The following is a 21,368-nucleotide window of genomic DNA, read 5'->3' as shown; positions in this document are numbered from 1 at the left end:
AGTTATTGAGAAGCGGACTGACACAGTTTCAGTTCTGGTCTTTTTATGAGATTTGTTGACAGTAATAAAAGTATAAAATAAATACGAGCCTCGTCCTTTAACCTGACCTTTTCTAGATCACGCGATTTAATGTTTAATACTTCGTAAAGTGCTTATCTGCTAACAGTTTGATGCTCATGCTTGTTTTGTCCTGCTCCTCCACCTGATCTTTTGTCCCCTCTACCTCTTTTTTTAATGAGCATGTCAGTCAATAGCTACAGAGTAAACTGATGGTGTGTCTCAGCATGGGATCATCTTCTGAGGTCAACATGGTAATGCGCTTTGAGTTTGATTTTATCTTCACCCATTAACAAAACATTATGGTATGTCCTGTTTCAGATGAGCCGTGTCTGATGACGTTGTGCTGTATCTCATGTCTGCTCAGAGTGTTCCTCTTTAGAAGTCAAAACGGCATGTGATTTGATTTCATGCTCTTTTATCCTTTAACTAGTCTGATAACAGGGACGGAAAAAAAGAAACGATGTGTGTGTGAGTGTTTATAACTACTCTCCATCGTCCCCTAGGAGAGGATCCATTAGCCTTGGACCCCCTCCCTGGTTGCCCAGTGATAGAGTAAACAAGGTGTGTTTGGCCAATACGGCACGCAAATATTTGTCCTGGAAGCTGCCTCATCCGTGGAGTGACACACACACACACACACACACACACACACACACACGTCTGCAGGCGCGGACAGAGGTATATAAACGGTGACAATCCTGACGGTCCAGTATAAGGCTGCATATGCACACACACAAATGGGCAAGTGGATCCATCAATGAGCCCAGGCCTCGGACTTGAGCAAAGATTCACCTGAACCCGGTGGCTAATTTCAACTCACCAGGTAAATTAAACTTACCTTTTTTAACAGATTTTCAACAAATTGCTTTTCCCGTTCGACTACTTAGTTTTTCCTGTCTCCCCCAGCGGTGACAACCAACATGGCGACAGGCGTCATCAGGAACTTCCCGACTCCAGCCTACTTCCCTCTGATGTTCCAGCTCTCTCCATGCAATGAAGATGAAGAGGAGATGCTGGAGGAACAGTCAGTTGTCAGGGACGATAAAGAAGACAGAGACGTAGAGGAGGAAGAGGAGGATGAAGGCTCTGAAGCTCAGGAGGAAGATGAATCCTTAGAGGAGGTTCTCTTAAACCAATCCCATTGCGCTTTGGACGTGACCAAGCAGCTGCTGAGGTTTGCAGATCTCATCAGTCGTGACGTGCAGCGGTATTTCGGTCGCTGCTCTGGTGACCAAGAAGCCTGCGACATCTACAGCGACTCAGTCTCCGTTGCAACCAGCGGGCGCCTGCGTTACTACGACGACCTGCTGAAAATCGCAAGAGCAGGAATTCCAGAGGGGCAAGAAAGCAGCTCTGTGACTTGTGCTGATGATCATCGAGGACTTGGGGTTGCTAAGGGTAAGAGCGGTTTGGGGCCCCTGGCTGAACTGTTCCACCGCCGGGGCCCCAGTCAGGCCCGCAGCCGGCCCATGACCAAGAGGCATCTCCCGCTCAGCTTCTGGACTGAGCCCATCCCCTGCTGCTCTCTCGTCAGTTCCAGTAACTCGCCTGAGGTTACACACACAGACAGTGACAGCACACCTTCACAGGACGACACACACAACACGGACATGCACTACAGCCTGCTGCCGCACCACAACACACACACCCTGGACAGCACTCAGCCGGACTTTAGTGACCTGCTGGCAAACTGGGACCCCAACCCGGAGATCACACACACACTGACGGAGAACACACATATGCAGCATTAAACTTCATGTAATTTTCAACATGTATGACATTGTAAAAAGTTTAATAAAAATTAAAATTAAAAAAAGTCGTACATTTTGTGCCTCTAATATGTTTGTTTTATGTTTGTTTAAAAGGTTCAGTTTACCCAAATAACAACATTTCTTCTACTGTATTTGTTTAGAAATGCCTCAGAACCGATACTACAGTGACCTTGTAATTGTTACTAAGGTCATGGATGAACTTTCAACCTGAACGTTTAAGCCGACATAGACAACAAGTTCCTAAAGGTATAGCCAACTTAGTAGGATTTTTCGGTTGTGTTTTCTAAACACAAGACTCCCTCAGGGAAAATTCGCTATAGGGTAGACACTTTCTAGAGTTATCAGGAGTAATTACACATTGGCACGCGCTAGTTAGCAAATTTAGCTGGGGATGAATAAAATAGCGACTATATGCTAGAGATAAACATCAGTGTTAGCCAGCTAACAAAAGCTTAAACAGGCTAAAGCTATCCCTCTAGTAAGTCACTTAACTGTCTACCAGAAAACAAGCCAACTCTGGGTTATGGCAGGGAAACCGCAGCTGCTATTGGTTGAGGGTTAACCCCCCCACTTGCACTGCCTCAGATTGACTTCCCCAAACATCAGATCTACAGAAAAAAAAAATCGAGTCAGACAACTTCTTAAAACCAAAATGACACCACTCATTTCAGTCATTTGGGTACATTGAAAATATATAGCCATCTCTGGGCCAACATGAGTCTGCTGTCAATTCCTTAAAGTTACTGACTCATCTCCAATTAGCCCTCCAGTCTTGGTATACTTGTCTTTTCTGTTAAAGTAGAGTGTGAGAGGTGAAAGTGTTTGCTGATGTTTAAGTTAACAGAAATAGTAAGATAAAAGAGAGATAGTTAAGAGGTTAGAGCTGCAAATTCACACAATATGATAAGTAACTGTCACCGTTTCTAGGTAAATGAGTGTCTGATAAGGCCCAGCTAGAGAGGAGCAGCGCTGTGTGGAATGAAAAACTAAAAAGTATACACATGAACATGAACTTCCTGCAGGTGGATTAAAGGAGCCTGATAGTGAAACGCACAATGAGGAAGACATCTACCATAATAAAGAAAAGGATAAGAAGAAAAGAGAAAAACCATATAGAGTTACAGAGTGATGAGTCTTGAAGGCTTACCAGTGGATCAGTCAGTTCTGAATCTACAGGGCACCGTTTGATTGGTTTAGACTGGAAAGAGTGTCCTGCAGGCGCCGCCGTCTGATTGGATGAGCACGAAGGCCAGTCAAATTTCGACACACACTCTCCATCCTGAACACATAAAAGGTACAAATGTTAAGTCACACTTGTACTGTGTGCGTTCCTTTACCTGAGCAAGAGGTGCCAGAAGCAGCTTGGGACAGCAAACATGAGGACACGTACGCTTTTGTCCATAACCCTCCTGGGCCTGCTGCTGTGGGCCTCCTGTAACCAGGCCCACAACGACGCAGACACTGCATCTCAAGAAGAAGAAAAGGGTGAAAGTCAAGAAGAGACATCGACAGAGGCTCCTGGATCACAGGAAGAAGAAGAGGGGGAGGAGGAGAAACCAAAGAAAGAGAAAACCACAGAGATAGAGGAGGAGGAAGATGTAATGGTTCTCCACATCAACAACTTTGCCAGAGCTCTCAGCGAAAACCAGTACTTACTGGTGGAATTCTGTAAGTAGTTACAGAATAAACTCATTTGTGCCCAAAAGGTAAACATTCTTAAAAATAACCTTTTTTTTAACATCAATCATTATATTTGACTGTCATTACATTGTGGTGACATATGTTGGGCTAAGATGGATTTTCATTGAACAATTTTATGTTAAAAGGCATCACATGTCTGTCTGTCTGTCTGTCTGTCTGTCTGTCTGTCTGTCTGTCTGTCTGTCTCTCTCTTTTTTTTTTTTTTTTTACTAAAGAAGACAGATGTAATGTAATGATGTCAAGGGGTAAACTAATCATGGAGGTTGTCTTGATTATGGCAAAACAGTTACTAAATGAAGGTGACGGATATGATTAAAAGCTTCAGGAATAGTAAAGTAAGTAGACCTCAAGTTGATAGAGTTTTCCACCACTGCTCTCTGTTCTCTCCCTCATGGGTGCTGAGGCGTTATCATACATCGTGGCCTCTCCTGTCCAGGTGCTCTCTTGGTTCAACTCTCCCACAGAAGAACTCAGCACTGCCAGTGGAGAGGTCACGACAAGGAAAAGGGCCAAAGCGGTTATAGAAAGCCTGAGAACCAACTGCCAGTGTTGCTATCAGCAACTTATTTCCATGTGTATCTGTGGGCATTTGCTGCTGATAGCAACCAATAAACTGAACAGAGCAGAGACCTGTGGAGAAGCTGCATGTCTGCTGCTTTGGTTATTATAACGGATAAAGACACAGTTGAACACAGTTAATTGTGTGTGTGTGTGTGTGTGTGTGTGTGTGTGTGTGTGTGTGTGTGTGTGTGTGTGTGTGTGTGCGTGTGTGTGCGTGTGTGTGTGTGTGTGTGTGCAGATGCTCCCTGGTGTGGCCACTGCAAAAAGTTGGAGCCGGTTTATGCCGAGGCTGCTGGGAAGCTGAAGACGGAGGAACCCGCGATGCGTTTGGCCAAAGTGGACGTGACCGAGGAGAAGGAGCTCGCTGAAGAGTTTGGAATAGAAGGCTTCCCCACTCTGAAATTTTTCATCAACGGAGATCGCAAGAAGGCCGTTGATTTCACTGGTACACACACGCGCGCGCACACACACACACACACACACACACACACACACACACACACACACACACACACACACACACACACAGGGGCAAAGCTAAAGCTACGTCATCAATAGGTAACTGTAACCTGAACAGCCATGTCAACGCCTTGTGGGAGTGTGTGTGTTTTAGTGTAGTGTGTTTTCCTTGCCTAGTAGATTAACCACCCTTTTTCTCGCGTATTTAATGTCTGACTATACAAATCAAATTAGTAATTTAAAAAAATATATATATCTTTTAACATCTGGTTAAAAAAAAGTTCATCTTTTTGGGAAACAGGCTCATTTGTTTTCTTTTCGCGAATTAGATGAGAACTGGTATCATGTTTGTGTCAGCTACAAAGTTTAGCAGACGATTACCTTAAGCTTACCTTAGCGTGGTCTTTTTCCATTTCTCATCCAAGTGTTTACAGGATGTGATTGTGCCTACATGTTCACAGTTTCATGTGTTACTTGTTCCTTCACTCACATTTCTCGGCCTATTTATCGCCATCAGCTTATTTTTGCATATTTGACCAAATGGTTTAAACAACACTGTTACTTTTGTTTTCTTTTTTATCTTACATCTCCGTTCATCGAAGCACCTGAAACAACTCTGGCATAAATGTACATGACATAATTAGTTTGTGGTTGTGTGTGTTTTTCCAGGAAAGAGGTCAGCCGAGGGAATGATCCAGTGGATGAAGCGCCGTGCAGGCCCTGGTACTCCAGTGCTCGACTCTGTAGACTCTGCAGCTCAGTTCATCGACGCCCATAACATCACTGTTATAGGATTCTTTGATGTACGTTTATCTGTTGTATCCATCCTCACTCGTAGGCCTACATCAGAAAATCAATTTGTGTCTTCATATTCATGTTTCGATTTTGAAATATCTGTTTTAGAATCTGGAAAGTGAGGCGGCCAAGACGTTCAAGGAGTTTTCTTTGGATATGACCGACAGCGAGTTTGCGCTGTCAGCGAGTCCTGAGGTTTTCAAGAAGTATGAAGTCAAAGCCAACTCAGTCGTGCTCTTCAAAAAGGTACAAACATGTTGTGATACTAATTTAGAGCACATCATTGTTGCTTTGCTGCCATCTACTGCAGGATAGAGATATTGCATGCTGTGTACTTGTGATAATCAAATATCAATCCATAGGATAGTAAGGTAAATACATTTGTCTTCTTCTGACTTCATTAAAAGGGTTTTCTAACTTTAGTATTTAGATTTAGATTTTCTAGGAAATAGGAGAAAATGGCAGGACCTTTGTGGAAAAAACTTATATGAACGGTTTGTATGTTAATTTTCTCTGGAATGTATGGACCTGTCGAAATTGAGTTAACCAAACGTGTGTCTGTGTGTGTTTGTTTGTTTGCCAGTTTGACGATGGCAGAGCAGACTTTGCCTTGTCAGAAGAGGGGACACTGGACAAAAAAAATCTCGCCACCTTCATCAAGGCAAACAGCCTAGAGCTGATCATCCCATTCAGCGTGGAGGTGATGCATGCACACATTGACACAAGATTACAAAATAAAAATTAAATGTAAAATCTTATTCAAATTAAACTGTCTGTTTGTGTGTGTGTGTGTGTGTGTGTGTGTGTGTGTGTGTGTGTGTGTGTGTGCAGACTGCAGATAAGATCTTCTCTGCAGGTATCAACCTGCACAGCCTGCTGTTTATCAACTCCTCTGTGGCGAGTCAGACAGCTTTGGTGGATGAAACCAGGCCTGTTGCCAAAGAGTTCAAGGGCAAGGTAACAGTGTGTGTGTCTTTGAGAAAGAGTCAGTGACAACAACGCAATTTTAACCTCATTGTCGTTTTTCATGCATGGTGTGTGTGTGTGCCTTTTATAGATGCTGTTCATTGTGATTGACGTGAAACTAGCTCTTACTCATGTGCTGAATTATTTTGGCGTGTCTGAGAGCGACGCCCCCACAGCACGTGTCATCAACATGGAGACAACAAAGAAGTTTGTCATCACCTCCGGGGATCTCACAGCAAATTCACTGAAAAAGCTGTGCCAGGAGGTTGTGGATGGCACTGCCAAGGTAACACAGGCACACGCACACGCACAAACACAAACACAAACACACACACACGGTTTATATTCATATCAAACAGCAGCAATAAACCCAGTAACTTCTCGTTTTGTCGTGCAGCCCTACTATAGGTCTGAGGAAATCCCTGAGGACTGGAACAAAGGCCCAGTAAAGGTCCTGGTCGGGAAAAACTTTGAGTCTGTTGCACTGGACGAGACCAAAAACGTCTTTGTGGAGTTCTGTAAGTCTGTCTGTCTGCTTACCTGAGGCAGCACTGCAATCATTTACATTTTTAAAACTAGCATTTAGTCTGCCTTTTTAATCAAACTCATTTTGTGACCTAATGGACTATATGTCCCAGCATAGGTGGCCTAGTCCTGGTAACATATTGTTTCTGGTGTTACATTTGACCAATTCTACTTGTAGAGTCACTTCAATAATAGAATCAGCCAAATGATTGTAATGTAATATAATGTAATTTAATGCTATTACGTCTAGGGGACTTAATTACCATTAAATCTGCCGTACCAGCTACTAACAAGTCACAACATTCACAAAATAACTTGATTGCAAACAAACAGAAAGGATGCAGGCCTGACCTGAACCCTGCTGGCCACAACTGGCCATTCTGCTCACACTCACAGCATTGACACCCAGGTTTCAGCACAGTGGCAGTATCAGTTCACTTAGATTAACAAATAGACACAGACAGACTGAAACTTAAATGGTATTATTCAATGTCCATCCCTGTCATCCCTGTCACGTGTTATAAGACTTCTGTAGCCTACTTCTTGAATCCTTGCAACCAATCAAAAAATGACAAATGACAACCTGTGATGGGGACTAAGTATAGCCATTATCTGCCATTTGATTTGAAAGCCTTACAATTAAAATGTCTTTGCTGAATGACACCTTAATGGAATGCTAAATTAATGCTATTTTACAGATTTGTAGATACAGCCAGGGATCTCATGTAGACTTTTTGCTTCATACAGGAAATACTGATATTTATCGACTTATAAATAAATTGTTACCAATGTTTAAGTTCCAAACTTGACAAACTTGTTTGAAAGCTCTGATGTTTCCAACCTAAGGGTAAATATATGAAAGTGCCTGAAAAAGCAAAAAAACATGGATGCCTAATCAGCCATCCTTTGAGGTCATTGAACACACACACTGATGAAGCGTGGTAATGCAGGGAAACGTGATTTACAGTGTAGAGTTCAGGAAACCAACCGATAGTAACCAAATACACACTATTATTTTCTAACAGTGTTTGTGTGTTGTGTGTAGATGCCCCATGGTGTGGACACTGTAAGGAGCTGGCTCCCATCTGGGATCAGCTGGGGGAGAAGTACGCCGACAGTGATGACATCATCATAGCCAAGATGGACGCCACAGCCAACGAGGTGGAGTCTCTGGAGGTCGGAGGTTTCCCAACACTCAGATATTACCCAGCTGGTGACAAAAAGGTATGCACACTCACACTTGTTCAAATACAATTTTTTGCCTTGAACATGCCCAAAAATAATCTTTCACTCATCCTGTCCTTTTTTCTTTTTCTCTCCGTCTCTTCCTGTTTTGTTTTTATATAGTCCATTGACTTCACTGGAACAAGGGATCTGGAGACCATGTCTAAGTTCCTGGACGATGGAGGAGTGTTGCCGAAGGCAGAAAGTCATGAGGATGATGATGATGATGATGATGATGAGGATGAGGAAGACGCTGACGATGATAGCAAGGTTTGTATTTTTACTTTTTACTTCACCTACATTTCCCATGAATATAAATGTTCTCCACTCACCACTCCACTATTTTATTTCTCTCTCTTTCTATCTATCAGGAGGCTGATGACTCTGAAGAACTTTCGACCAACACAACATCTAAAGATGAGCTGTGATGTCACTTCCAGCCAATCGGGATCAACTTTGCTTCTTGCAATTTTTCTTAATAAAACTAATTTGCTTTAAAAACACATAGATGTTTTGTATTTATGACTGTTTTACATCTGCTTGAAACACTGATAAGACTTGTCTTCATAATTGATTTGATTGAAACCCAGAGGTTCTACTACATAATAGTCACTGTGCACAAATATTACATTTAATTTATTTAAATGTCTTTTCTTTCTAAGAAGTCCTTCACATAGTTAACATTTTTCACCATAGAATCTTTCTGACTGTTTCAAGTAGCAGGAAGTAGATGGAAGGATAGTAACAAAGCTGTTTCTTATTCCCAAGTGACATCCACACAACGGACTGACAAGTGTCATAACTAATTGTTGACTGACCAAACACATGGGTACCTTGCTTTGTATGAGAATATTTTTACTCTATCAGTTGTAAATACCTGCTCATTAATGTGTGTTTTTCAGAGCATTTACTACAACAAATACTCAATGTTAATAATTTGTTTGTATTACTAATTTCTAACCAGCTATTATGTTATTTTACGATTTTGCTTTTCCTACAAACCACTGCTGCCTTATCCAATAAATACTTGTAAGTTCACAAATCTGATTGTATTTTTATTTTTTTGTCAAATAAAAGAACATATTAGTAATAACAATACAGATATTGCTATACTGCCTTGTGCGATGATGTGCTGTTAATGCAAAGGGTGTAAGGATGAGTGTGCATTTAGGAAGCAGGTGAGGTTAAAATGGTAATGAGGTAGAGAAGGTGAGTTTGAACAAGAGAAACAGGTAAAAAAAGGGTTGGTTCTCTGTCTGTGTGGTTAGTAAAATGTTTCTAATTCCAGAGCCAAACAGGTCCAACAGGCTGTGATGTCACAACTGTCACCATCATTGTACAATCTCTCTCCGAGCTTCCTTATTTTTTCGAGGTAAGACCACAGCTCTGATACACCTCACACCAAGCTGTTTAGTCAGTGAGGAAGGACTACGTACCACTTTTTTCTAAGGCAGTATATTTGGTTTATTGCAGTTCTGTACCTGTTTTGATCAGAAAACCAGGGCTCGGATGAATCATGTTTACCTAAGAGAAGAGTCCTATGGGAGCTAGAGTTACCTGGCTGCACTACAGCAGGTACAGTGTGTTTTATGGCTGCTACAGATGGTTTTAACTTACGAGTTGCGGGCACAAAAACACATTATGTGGGGGCGGCAGTGAATGATTCAGGATAACCTGTATTCACAGTTACACTTTTTAATAACTCTGTTATCAAACTCAGCTAGTTTAACTGATGGTGACTGGTGAGTCTGGCCTTAGAAATGTGGATAATTCAAATCAGTCTGAGGAGTTTAAATATTTTTGAATTGACGTTCACTCTGAATCTACTCTACCTGTATCAAACTATAGTGCACTGGATTTTCAGATTTTACTTTTCAATTCAATACAATAATTGATAAATGTGACTGGGCATATATTTAAAGAGATTTTTACCTTTTAACTTTGAAAGTGTTTGTCCAGTACCACACTGCTATAATCGTGTGTGTGTGTGTGTGTGTGTGTGTGTGTGTGTGTGTGTGTGTGTGGGTGTGTGTGTGTGTGTGTGTGTGCGTGCGTGCGTGCGTGTGTACTGTCACTTTAAAGTTGGGCTGCTCTGGTTAAAGTTCAGACTGGTGAACACACATTGATCTCAAGCGTTCCATTTATTGTCTAATCTGCGGCAGCGCAGCAAGGAGATGAGTGACAGTAAATCCCACAAAAGAAACAACATCACACAGCTTCAAAATACAAAGAGACTAAATACGAAAGAGCTTAGATGTTCACAGTACACACTGTATTTAAAAAAAAAATGGGCTGACTGTCTTTTTCTCTAGAAGGCCTATTCAGAGGGAAAATAAGTAGGATTGTACATTATGGACTAAATAGAAATAAAATGAAATATTAAAATAACAGTAAAACTGGATAATAGTCAGATTGTAGAATAAGAATGAAAACACTTGGTGGAGAACACACCTCCTCCAACAACAATAGACAATCTAAATGTAAAATCTGCACCTGGGTCCAGATGACCTATCTATGACACATGTATCTGATTATTTTCATATGAAAGAGTGCAACTGTTCATAATAAAACAGTACAATGTTCAAAAGGTTAATAAGTTCCTGTTTCCCCAACTGGATCTGAATCTACACATACACCACCTATAGCTTGTTATTGTTAATCTTCACTCAAGGTTCACTTTTTCTGGGGCTTTCAAATTCATTTTCAAGTCTTATATCTGTGTCTTTACAACTCAGAAAACTGCCAAGGTTAAACACTAAAATGTTCTGCCTAACTTTGCAGCACATTTCATTGTCATAATGTTTTTTAGTTCCCAACTAACAGACAAATAAGCAAGTCCAAAAATGTAACCTCCTTAAAGGTATCATGTGGTAAAAAAACAACAACAATGCCATTCAAAGGAGAACATGCAGGTTTTTACCACATGAAAATCAACAAGAATATGTCACTGTGTTTGCTTCAGCTGCCCCTTCTCCCCTTGAATGACCAGCTTCCTGTTTGACTGGATGATAGCCTGATGGAACCCCCTTCGTATGAGGAAGCCAGTCTCCACCCTCCTGTTTCGGGCACAACAGCGGTCAACATCCCCCCTCCCCCCTCCTACGCTGCCTCCTTCACCTCCCCCTCCACACCTCCTCCAACCTATCGAGAAGCAGGTAAGAGAATATCTCAAAGGCCTCTCTCAATTTCTTTCAAAGCTTATCCGGTGGAGCCGAGAATATTATAATATATACAGTATATCAGTGATTCTTGAGAAGCGGTACAAAAGGCCGTCTTCCATATGTAACTGCTGTTATGTTTAAAAGTAAAAATATTTTAAATTGTAGATGTTATTATGGATTAAGAATAGAATGTATGGAGCACAATTATCCCCTTAAATTTAATTTTATCGTTATTATGTCAAATATATGACACTTGTTATCTTCTCACGACGTCCAAAGCAGTGTGTCCACAGAGAAGGTTTCATTCTTTCATATGCAATAAAACCTATTAAAAATCTACTTTAATGATTAAAGAATCACTGATATAAAATAATGTAGATTCACACTAGGTCTTCTGTTTCGGCCCTCTGTCCACATCGTGTTCGCTGAACATGCCTGCTCTGTAGGTTTATAGTGTGGAGGGGTCAACCTTTCCAAAACAATTACAAAAGACTGCTCAGACATAGTTGTGAACTCTGTGTCAGTGAAGTTCAGAAGCCATCTTTCTGTCATTTGCCAAACAAACCGCAGTTGTCATTTCATTTATTTTTGAATTACTTCATGGGGACTCACTCTAAGCATTTCTCTCTTTTTCTAGTTAGAATCCAGCAAAATCCTTTTCCTATCCTGACTTCACCCAGGGTGCAAACTGTTGTGACGGCCCCTTCAAGAAACTCCCGGATCATAGTCCATTCGACTACACAAAGTATTCAAGCTAAATCTTTACTATTGCTCATAATAGCACTCACACAAACCAACTGGTCAGAGGGGGGAAACATATTTAATTTGCATCTCATTTTGTTCCTGATATCCTGCCCTGTCCTTCCTGTACCCTCTGAATGCCAGTTGGAGTAGCGCAGTCTGTCCGCGGCCGACAGACTCAGCCAGCAGCAGTAGTGGTGACTCAGCCGCAGCCTGTTCCTATCTTAGTGAGATATCTGAGAGACTCCCCAGCTTTGGTCCGCTGCCCTCACTGCCACCACCTTGTCACCACTAAAGTCACATACGTACCTGGGAGCAGTGCCTGGTGCATGTGTATGCTACTCTCATTAATGGGGTGAGACACACACACACACACACACACACACACACACACACACACACACACACACACACACACACACACACACACACACACACACACACACACACACACGAACGAGTAGTTAACCGTAGAGCGCTCCACCAACTTTAACAGAAGCTTCCTCTTTGTTCTGCCTTTGCATGTGTGTGTATTGCAGGTTGATCTGTGGTTTCTGTCTGATTCCATTCATGGTACCTTCCCTACAAGACGCACATCATTCCTGCCCACGGTGTGGAAAGGCTGTGCACATATACACAAGATGATACTATCAGGATTATTTCGTCTTCTTCTTCTGCTCCTCAGTCCACCCAAAATCTCATGACACTCATTGCAGATTTTTGGGCACAAGGATAGATAAACTGTTTATCATAAGTTAGGAATGTAAATTGAATGTCTTTTATCTACGGTTCATACAGTACAAAATGAAAAAGAGATGGACAGAGGAGAGGATTGTGCTGCAGGAGCGGTTTGAGGGGTTTCCAGGACGTTTTCATAAAAAATGTCATTATGGAAACTTGTCTCGGTTGGCCTCTTCAGGAATTCAGACTCAAAGCTGCTTTTCACCACAAAGGACAACATTCCCATCGTTTAAAAGCTACAGTTTGAGTATAATTTGATTTGTTTCAGCGTATTCCATCTCTGACAGATTTGAAGGAATTCTTCAGAAGTGCAAAAGCATTTCTAATGTATGGAAGAAAACCTTTTGCACTTTTGACCTTTTTTAGCAATGTATTCTGAGGGTTTATATTAAAACTAATGAGGAGCCAGAGCACTTTTAATCAGTCCCTGCATGTGCATACCGAACCATTTTAGCAGATGAAAGGGTCAACTTGTCCCGCTTGAATGTCAGACATGCTTTCCTTTGTCAAAGCAAACAAAGCCTATTGAGTTAACACAACATAATTTATTTTTCTGCATAATTCTTCTTTTTAAATGCCAAACCCACACAGGTGATTGTAATCATTTTGGAAGATTTGTCCTTCATTCAGACTGCTCTACTGAATTTTCCATTACCTTCCTATTACCTTTTGTGTGCCTCTTAGGGTAGTAAAAATAACACAATTACAATTCTTATTATGCATAGAAGTCCTTATTATGCATGGAGGTCGGGTGACCTGGTGTATTTCCAGAGTAGCTATGTCCAGCTTCAACATGAGCCCATGAACACCTGTGTGGTTGCTCAAGGCTTTCACGGTACAATCTCAAAATGAACGCCAGACCTTTATCATAGAGTTGAAAAAGACAATATCTACATTTAAAATGTTGTTGGTCGCTTGAAAAACAATGTTTACATATGATTTATTCTTTGATTCATGATCATTTGAGAAACACAAACTTGTGATTTTAAATCTAAGATTCAAACTCTTGAAACATGTATACCCACTGTGTCTAAAATGTTCATTTAAATACAAATTGTTTTTATTATTTGCTGTGTGTCACTTACAGTAACGACAGTCAAAGAAGATGTTTACATATTTTTTTTTCATATATATTTCCACTATTCTAAACTATTATCCTAATGATAAAGGCTTCATTGATACTGTGATGTAGAGATGCAGTAAAATCCAGGTATCAATTACTAAAAAAACATGGTGAAGGTTGTGGGTGAAGGATATGTAAGCAGCCTGTGCTGATGAGTCAACGCACTTCAATACAATGACTGAGCAACACACTTTACCTGCTGTCGTTGTTATAATGTGTTGGGCTAGGTATCTCTGCCAAGCTGAAGTTATTTTAATCAAAAATATCATGTTATTATTCATTATTCTATCATGTTGATAGTGAAATAAATATGACCTTGGTTACATTGACAAAGCTGTGAAGTATAGTATTTTGTCCAATGTCTGTGTGTTTTTATTTGTCCAATGTCTGTGTATTGTTTGCATATGAATGAAAACGCATAGGTTTGTGCACAATGTGTGTGTGTGTGTGTGTGAGTGTGTGTGTGTGTGTGTGTGTGTGTGTGTGTGTGTGTGTGTGTGTGTGTGTGGTTGTGTGTGTGTGTGTGTGTGTGTGTGTGTGTGTGTGTGTGTGTGTGTGTGTGTGTGTGTGTGTATGTGTGTGTGGGGGTGTCCATTTTAACCTTGTTAAGTGTTAGGCAAAGGGCATTAAGATATTAGTGATATACTTGATATGAACAGCAGCCAATAGCAGAGATCCAGCAGGGCTCAGATAGCAAAGTTAATCAGCTACAGACTAGTGGGTCCAGTCGGTAGATAACAAAAGCATTCACAACTACCAGCTCAGCACTGATACACACACACTGTACACACACACACTGTACACACACACACACACTGTACACACACACACACACACACACACTCACAGATCTGTCACCACTCCCTTCATACCTTCCCATCAAGTTTGTCCCAGCGCCCACTTTGTCATTCTGTAGTGGAACCGTCATGAGGACACTGTTGCTGCTGGGGGTGTTGGCCTTTTGTATGTGCGTGTTGGTCGGCGCAGACACCCAACCCGGACAAAAGGCAGACAAATCATCACCCGAGGAGGATGGGGTTTTAAAGCTGAAGAAAGGAAATTTCAACAAGGCGCTGAAAAAAAATAAGCAGTTGCTGGTGCACTTCTGTAAGTAACACACACACACACACACACACACACACACACACACACACACACACACACACACACACACACACACACACACACACACACACACACAGACACACACACACAAAATAAATGCATGGCTTTATCTTGATCTATATTTTTATGCAGGCTAAACATAAAAAAACACGTAAGAGCAGCTTTGCTCTGCCTCAGTAAAATACCTTCTATACAGTCTATGGCCAAGGCCAAATAGCTTCCTCAAACTGCAGCATATTATTGGCCCACTTTCTTACTGTGTGTGTATGTTTTTCTGTGTGTAGATGTTCCTCTCTCTGGAGATGGCCATCGGGTCTCAGCTGCGTTTGAAGGTGCTGCTGCAAAGCTTCAGGGGTCAGAGATCAAACTGGCAGTGATCGATGTGTCAAAGGAAAAGGAACTGGCTAAAGAACTCAACTCCACAGGCCTCCCCTCCATCCGGCTGTACCTTTCTGGAGATAAACACAACCCTGTTCTCTGTCCTGGTACGTGCAGATAATATACATACATTGATATCAGCTAAAGTTAATGGAGTTAATGGTGTTATTTATCACTTAACTAAGGACAAAATTCCCTCTATACTGGCTTTGTTCCTGATTTAAAGATTTGGGATTACATCATTGAACGTTTGATCTGAACTTAACTAATGATAATAATGTGCCTGGAATAATACAATGAATATAAATTAAACATAGTTTCCCAAATGTAAAAATACAATTTGATCCATTTATTCCATTTGAAGAAAAATAATAAGATCATGAACATCATGCAAAGAAGCATTGTTAGCCTGGCTGTGGCGGCTAGGTACACTAGCTAAAATCTTTCTTACACAATCTGCTTCAATCCTCTCAATCTCATTGTAAAACAATACATCGTTAAATGTTTGATTTTAGGTAAAGAATATTAAAAACATGAGAAAAAGCTTTCTCAGGTTGGAAGCTGGACCATAACAGTCCATAAACTGAGTTAGCTCATTTGCTAGCTCTTGCAGACATTAACCAAATGCAAGTAAGTGTCAGACACTTTCATGTTCACATGTTAGCACATCGACATTAAAGGACAAATCAATTTTCTCATTCTACTATTGGCAGGAAATAAAATAAGTAAAGAAAGTAAAGAAACATCTGACTTTTTCATTAATATCAACTAAAGATTTAGAGTTAGTTGCTTTGGGTAAAATATTGTTTTTCCTGGTTTGTGTTGAAGTTCCTCAGAGTTCGGCCACCATCTTGACCTGGCTAAAGAGAAGGGCGGGGTCTGCTTCTGACCTCATCACTGATCTCAGCCAATCAGAGGCCTCAGAGGAGCTGACTGTGGTTGGATTCTTTAAGGTGAATACATTTGATTTCCAGGCATTTTGTGGTGTTGTGAAGGTCATTGCTTTTCAGAGAGACAATTTGTGCTTTCATTATAATGTCTGTAGGAGCTGAACCATGAGTACGCCCAGGTCTTCTACGCAGCAGCGATCGACCTTCCTGATGTTAACTTTGTGGTGACACAGGACAACAAAGTTATCAGCAAATATGGTCTCACACATGATGTTGTACTGCTGCTCAGAAAGGTACATTAATACAACACACACATAAGACACAAACATATACTGTGTGTCTGCGTGCTGTATGTGCAGTGGTGAAAAGTGCTGTAATTGAGTATAGTTGTTAGGTACTTTTACTTTCTCTGAATATTTCCAATTTCTGTTTGTGTCTGTCTGTCTGCTGCAGTCTCAGCTCATCCAAGCTTACAATATGGTTCCTGGGACCGCTAAAGAGGAGCTGATCGTTTTTATCACAGTCTACCAAATGGAAGCAGTCACTGAGTACACTGGTCAGGTAGAGTATTACATGGGTGTTACAGTCAATATCTGCTCTACTCTCGCGTTAGGATTTCTTTTGTTTTGTTTTTTAAATATAAACTCACAAAGTTAGTCTACTTCAGTATATTAATACAATTAAGTATTTTTTGTGAATTTGATGTTGATGAATTTAGTTGATGTCTTTTTTAGGATAAAAGCTGAAAGTGAAATACTGTACCAGGTGTACCTTGTTGAAAGAATATGAAAATAGGAGTTTTTCATACATGTTAGACCAAATGTTTCTCTTTTGTAGATTTTGTTTTCATATTTAAAATCTTCATTATAAAAAGCCAATGAAAATGGGGTTTTGCCTATCAGGGTTATAGGGTTCGCCCTATCAACTGAGCTATGGGCACCCTCTTCTTTTCTCTTACTTGAGTGAAAAACCAATCCATCAACATACAAGTAGCTGTGAAAACACACAACTTATATTGTGACTGGAGGTGTCATGTCATTCTCTCTCCCTCTCCCTCTCCTACTCCCTCTCTCTCTTTCTCTCTCTCTCCCTTGCAGACAGCCACGCAGATATTAACATCGCCTGTATTAAACCACGCACTCCTGTTTGTCAACGAAAGCTCTGCCACCTTTAAAGAGATCTACTCTGCCTTTAACATGGCTGCAGAATCATTCAGGCTGAGGGTATGGACCAAACATACTTACATACACACACACACGTTTGTTTTTTTACCTTTGTTGATGACATAATGCATTCTAGAACACACTAACCCTAACCTAAACCTAATTCTAATCTGTACCTTAAAACAAACTCTGAACCCTGAAAAAGCTCTTTAAAAGTCCATCCGAAATTGAGGACCAGCCAATATGTCTCTACTTTCCAAAAATGTTATCACTCCTCAGGTCAAAAACTCAAGTTGGTCTTGACAAAGCAGGATTTACGAGAACATTATTTCAAACTGCAGCGGTGCAGCATATATTGAAGTGATATTCTTCCATGTGTGTGTATTCAGATTTTGTTTGTGTGGGTGAACGTGGACGAGCCTCGTAATGGCAGGATGTTGGAGTACTTCAGGGTGCGGGAGTTCGAGGCTCCTCTCATCCGATTGGTCAACCTGACGGACCATGTGACCTATCACCTGCCCTCCAACACTCTGGATGTACAGACCATAAAAACATTCTGCCAGTCCTACCTAGAGGGCAAGGCTAAGGTAACGTCCACTCTCATCTAGTGTGTGTGATACGGAACCGGAACTACAGCTTGATGCCTGATGTAAATAATGTGTGTGTTTGTGTGTTTGTGTGTGTGTGTGTGTGTGTGTGTGTGTGTGTGTGTGTGTGTGTGTGTGTGTGTGTGTGTGTGTGTGTGTGTGTGTGTGTGTTCACGTCGGAATCACAGCCTAAAATGCAGAGTGAGCCGATACCAGAAGGATGGGACAAACAACCGGTGAAGGACCTGGTGGGAATGACTCTGGAGAGTGTCGCCTTTAACCCTAACAAGACCGTGTTTGTACTGTTCTGTACGTAAACACATTCCTCATTTGAGTTGAAATAGAAAACTTGAATTTGCAATAATCAATGTTGTATATTAAAAGTGGATTAAATGACGAGGTGTTGCTCGTAATGATAGACCTACAAGGAATATCACCTGACCATGCAGCTGTACTGAGCATTTCTGCTGATTTTCCAGCCTTCAAAAAACCATTTCATTTTTCTCTCACTCCCTAGCTCCTATATGTTTCTTGCTCGGCATCAAACGCCAAAGTTGGTGTCTATACTTATGAACTAATAGGTGCATTTAGCAGCTAAAGGGCCCGCTATTTTCCTCAAGCGTTGGTAGAGAACAAACACAGAGCTAAAAGTGCAACATTGCACATACATTCATCAAGGGGCAAGAAAAATGGTTCCATATGAAAATATGCTTTTTTCAGTGGAATTAGTGAATAGAGACCTCTTAGCTAACACTTTAGTCACAATAACTAAATGTCAAAATATGTAATCCTTGTGTTTTCAGTTTGTATGTCGCCCTGAAGTGGATATAAAAATCAATTAGCAACAAACATCTACGGAACAATTTAAACCAACCAAATTGTCCCACAGATGTCATTGACTTTGAAATCACTCTGTCACTCTGCGTTTTATCATCTCCTGCTTTTGTTGTTCTCTTTTGTGCCCGCTTATTTTTTCACAAAGGATTATTCAAGTGTTGCTACCTGTGTATGTTGCCACTTTACCCACTACCTTCTGTATCTTGTATCACAGACCTTCCCTACAGTCAGGAGTCCCGTGATGTGTTTCCACTGTGGGAGGAGTTAGCCGAGGCTGTGAAGGAGCGAGAGGACGTGGTCATCGCTCGCATTGATGCCTCAGCTAACGACATCAACATGTCAATGCAGGGCCGCTACCCCTCACTCTGCCTGTTTCCTGCTCTTCACGCTGAAAGAGTACGACTGCCGTTTCATTCTTTTTTAAGAGCAAAAATTAAAGTATATACAGTGTGTTAATGAGGACAGAACCATTCTGATAAATATATGGATGTAGGGGAAAACTTGCCATATACATAGAGGTAATAATGTAATATCTGTGTGTCTGTCAGATGCTGGTTTATCGTGGAAAGAGGAAGGTGAAGGACCTGGTTAAGTTCATGGATAAAGAGATGGAGATGGCAAAAAAAGACAGAGTTACGGTAAATTATCTCACCCCACAAACACAAACACCAACTTTGTATGACAGTGTGTGTGTATGTGTGTGTGTGTGTGTGTGTGTGTTTCAGAGCTTACTGTTTTCGGTGTTAAAAATAGACTTCTTTTTTTGTGTCCCCAGGAGGATGAAGACAGGAGGAAGTACATCGAAACCATTAAAGCTGAAGAGGCAAAAAATGCCAACAAATCCAAAGATGAGCTTTAATCTAAAAACAAAGAGAGTAAAGTGTGTGTGTGTGTGTGTGTGTGTGTGTGTGTGTGTGTGTGTGTGTGTGTGTGTGTGTGTGTGTGTGTGTGTGTGTGCGTATTTGTGATACCTTATAGTCGGTACACTCTCAACACAGATCTGGTTTTATCTCCTCTACCAAGCTGACATTTACTGTCTGTGCAATCAAATCTAATAAAGTCTTAAGTGGAAAACTCTGAAGGTTACAAGACTTTTCCTTTATTTTACCTTGTGGGTTTCTGTCATTGTCATGTTGATCATAGGAATTTATAATAAGACTGGGTAACACTTTACATAGGTACACAAAATTGTAGTACCTACTACATAGATATGCGTTACCAACTACATGGTTTTTTTTTGTGTTACCTACTGCATAGGTTTTTTTTTTTGTAATACCTAACATAGGGGAGAACGGGGTAATCTGAGCCACTTTTTACATTTGCTCCCCTCTAAGCGAGCTAAAATGATTTATCACTCAAATTTACACATTTCCCATTAATTCAGGATGTTTCCTAGAAATGGGCATTAGCAGAATTTTTTCAAGACAAAGGGCAGTGAAAATATGATTGTTTTAAAAAAAGTTGTCATGTGGCTCACAGACCAGAAAACAGACCAGAAAAATCAAGGGGGTAAAGTGAACCAGCTGGGGGTAAACTGATCCGCTTACTTTTTCCACTCTAAAACTACCATAACAACACATATTGTAACAGTTAGAATCCTGAAAGCTAGCCACACATTCCAGAACTAATGTCGGACTAGTAAAATAATTATGGGGTTTGGTCAATTAAGCAAAGCAAATTTTCTAAACACTTGAAAGTAACTCTGAACAAAATCAAATACAACATATATTCAAAAGGTTTTAATAAGATTCAAATGAAAGATAGAACCAGTTAGATTAGAACACAGTCTGGGGGTCAGAACACAGGACCCTTAGAGCCAGCTTGTGTCTAGGGGTCAAAGCATAGGAAAATCAGAATCGCTATCTCCCACTAGGAAAGTCTTACATACATGAAACTTACCCCACATATTAGCATCAGCCCTACAACTACTGTATACACACCAAAGGATTTGATTATAGGATGTAGAGAAATAGATTTTCATAACCCTAAGTCAACCCTAACCCTGGGCTATTTACATTGACCTCCACTCATTAGTTTTTTTTTGTAACCACTACAAAGTTATTTTTCTTGCATATAGTGTGTAGTAGCCTAGTTACTAAAACAACTTTATAAAACTATGTAGTTTCTAAAAAGATGGCTTGAATGTAACAGTATTCATTTAATTGAAAAAAGTTATGCACTATAGCTTTAAAGCAACAACCTGGTACATGTAGTTCATGTAGCCCTATCTCCTTTTAGCGAAAGAAAGAAAGAAAGAAAGAAAGAAAGAAAGAAAGAAAGAAAGAAAGAAAGAAAGAAAGAAAGAAAGAAAGAAAGAAAGAAAGAAAGAAAGAAAGAAAGAAAGAAAGAAAGAAAGAAAGAAAGAAAGACATTTGAATTTAATTTAAATGAAATGCAGATTGCTTTACCATTCTCAGTTAATCCTGCGGTGATGAGACATGCTCCCAGTGACGCGCTGTGACGTCACACATAGGCTGGAGGACGCCGCCGCTCCGCTCAGCACCCTCACCGTCTCCTCTCCTTCTCTCAGCGGGCGTAGCGGCAGCAGAAAGCCGCAGG

General features: G+C 40.7%; 4 protein-coding genes across 6 annotated transcripts; all 4 read left to right on the top strand.

Moving 5' to 3' along the window:
* Window positions 1-980: 980 nt before the first annotated feature.
* Window positions 981-1,811, top strand: percc1 (proline and glutamate rich with coiled coil 1; the record flags this gene model as incomplete). The annotated part of the gene is made up of 1 exon (XM_080030273.1): window positions 981-1,811. One exon carries the CDS (start codon window positions 981-983, stop codon window positions 1,809-1,811), a length of 831 nt encoding a protein of 276 aa, XP_079886399.1.
* A 1,397-nt stretch (window positions 1,812-3,208) lies between these two features.
* pdia2 (protein disulfide isomerase family A, member 2) lies at window positions 3,209-8,971 on the top strand (the record flags this gene model as incomplete). Its single annotated transcript, XM_080029980.1, has 11 exons — window positions 3,209-3,500; window positions 4,333-4,539; window positions 5,223-5,356; window positions 5,457-5,594; window positions 5,932-6,048; window positions 6,180-6,305; window positions 6,406-6,600; window positions 6,712-6,832; window positions 7,885-8,063; window positions 8,187-8,333; window positions 8,435-8,971. 11 exons carry the CDS (start codon window positions 3,209-3,211, stop codon window positions 8,489-8,491), a joined length of 1,713 nt encoding a protein of 570 aa, XP_079886106.1. The 3' UTR covers window positions 8,492-8,971.
* Window positions 8,972-9,403: 432 nt separating this feature from the next.
* On the top strand, window positions 9,404-14,131 carry LOC307252563 (lipopolysaccharide-induced tumor necrosis factor-alpha factor). 3 transcript variants are annotated; one of them, XM_080030265.1, is made up of 6 exons: window positions 9,404-9,435; window positions 9,537-9,638; window positions 11,053-11,218; window positions 11,862-11,969; window positions 12,110-12,320; window positions 12,505-14,131. In XM_080030265.1, the coding sequence occupies exons 3-6, from the start codon at window positions 11,080-11,082 to the stop codon at window positions 12,608-12,610; spliced, it is 564 nt and encodes a 187-aa protein (XP_079886391.1). In that variant the 5' UTR covers window positions 9,404-9,435; window positions 9,537-9,638; window positions 11,053-11,079; the 3' UTR covers window positions 12,611-14,131. The 3 variants fall into 3 exon arrangements, with proteins under 3 accessions (XP_079886391.1, XP_079886390.1, XP_079886389.1); XM_080030264.1 differs by lacking the exon at window positions 9,404-9,435 and having other exon boundaries at window positions 9,451-9,638; XM_080030263.1 differs by lacking the exon at window positions 9,404-9,435 and having other exon boundaries at window positions 9,451-9,638; window positions 11,026-11,218.
* Window positions 14,132-14,755: 624 nt separating this feature from the next.
* Window positions 14,756-19,668, top strand: LOC307251753 (protein disulfide-isomerase; the record flags this gene model as incomplete). Its single annotated transcript, XM_080029162.1, has 11 exons — window positions 14,756-14,936; window positions 15,239-15,439; window positions 16,161-16,285; window positions 16,378-16,515; window positions 16,676-16,783; window positions 17,320-17,445; window positions 17,775-17,972; window positions 18,161-18,281; window positions 19,024-19,205; window positions 19,358-19,447; window positions 19,585-19,668. 11 exons carry the CDS (start codon window positions 14,756-14,758, stop codon window positions 19,666-19,668), a joined length of 1,554 nt encoding a protein of 517 aa, XP_079885288.1.
* Window positions 19,669-21,368: the final 1,700 nt, after the last annotated feature.

This window comes from Ammodytes marinus, assembly GCF_949987685.1.
Source record: "Ammodytes marinus genome assembly, chromosome: 6".
NCBI lineage: Eukaryota > Metazoa > Chordata > Actinopteri > Uranoscopiformes > Ammodytidae > Ammodytes > Ammodytes marinus.
The sequence above is the reverse complement of the archived record's forward strand: the minus strand, read 5'-3'. Positions and strand labels throughout refer to the sequence as shown.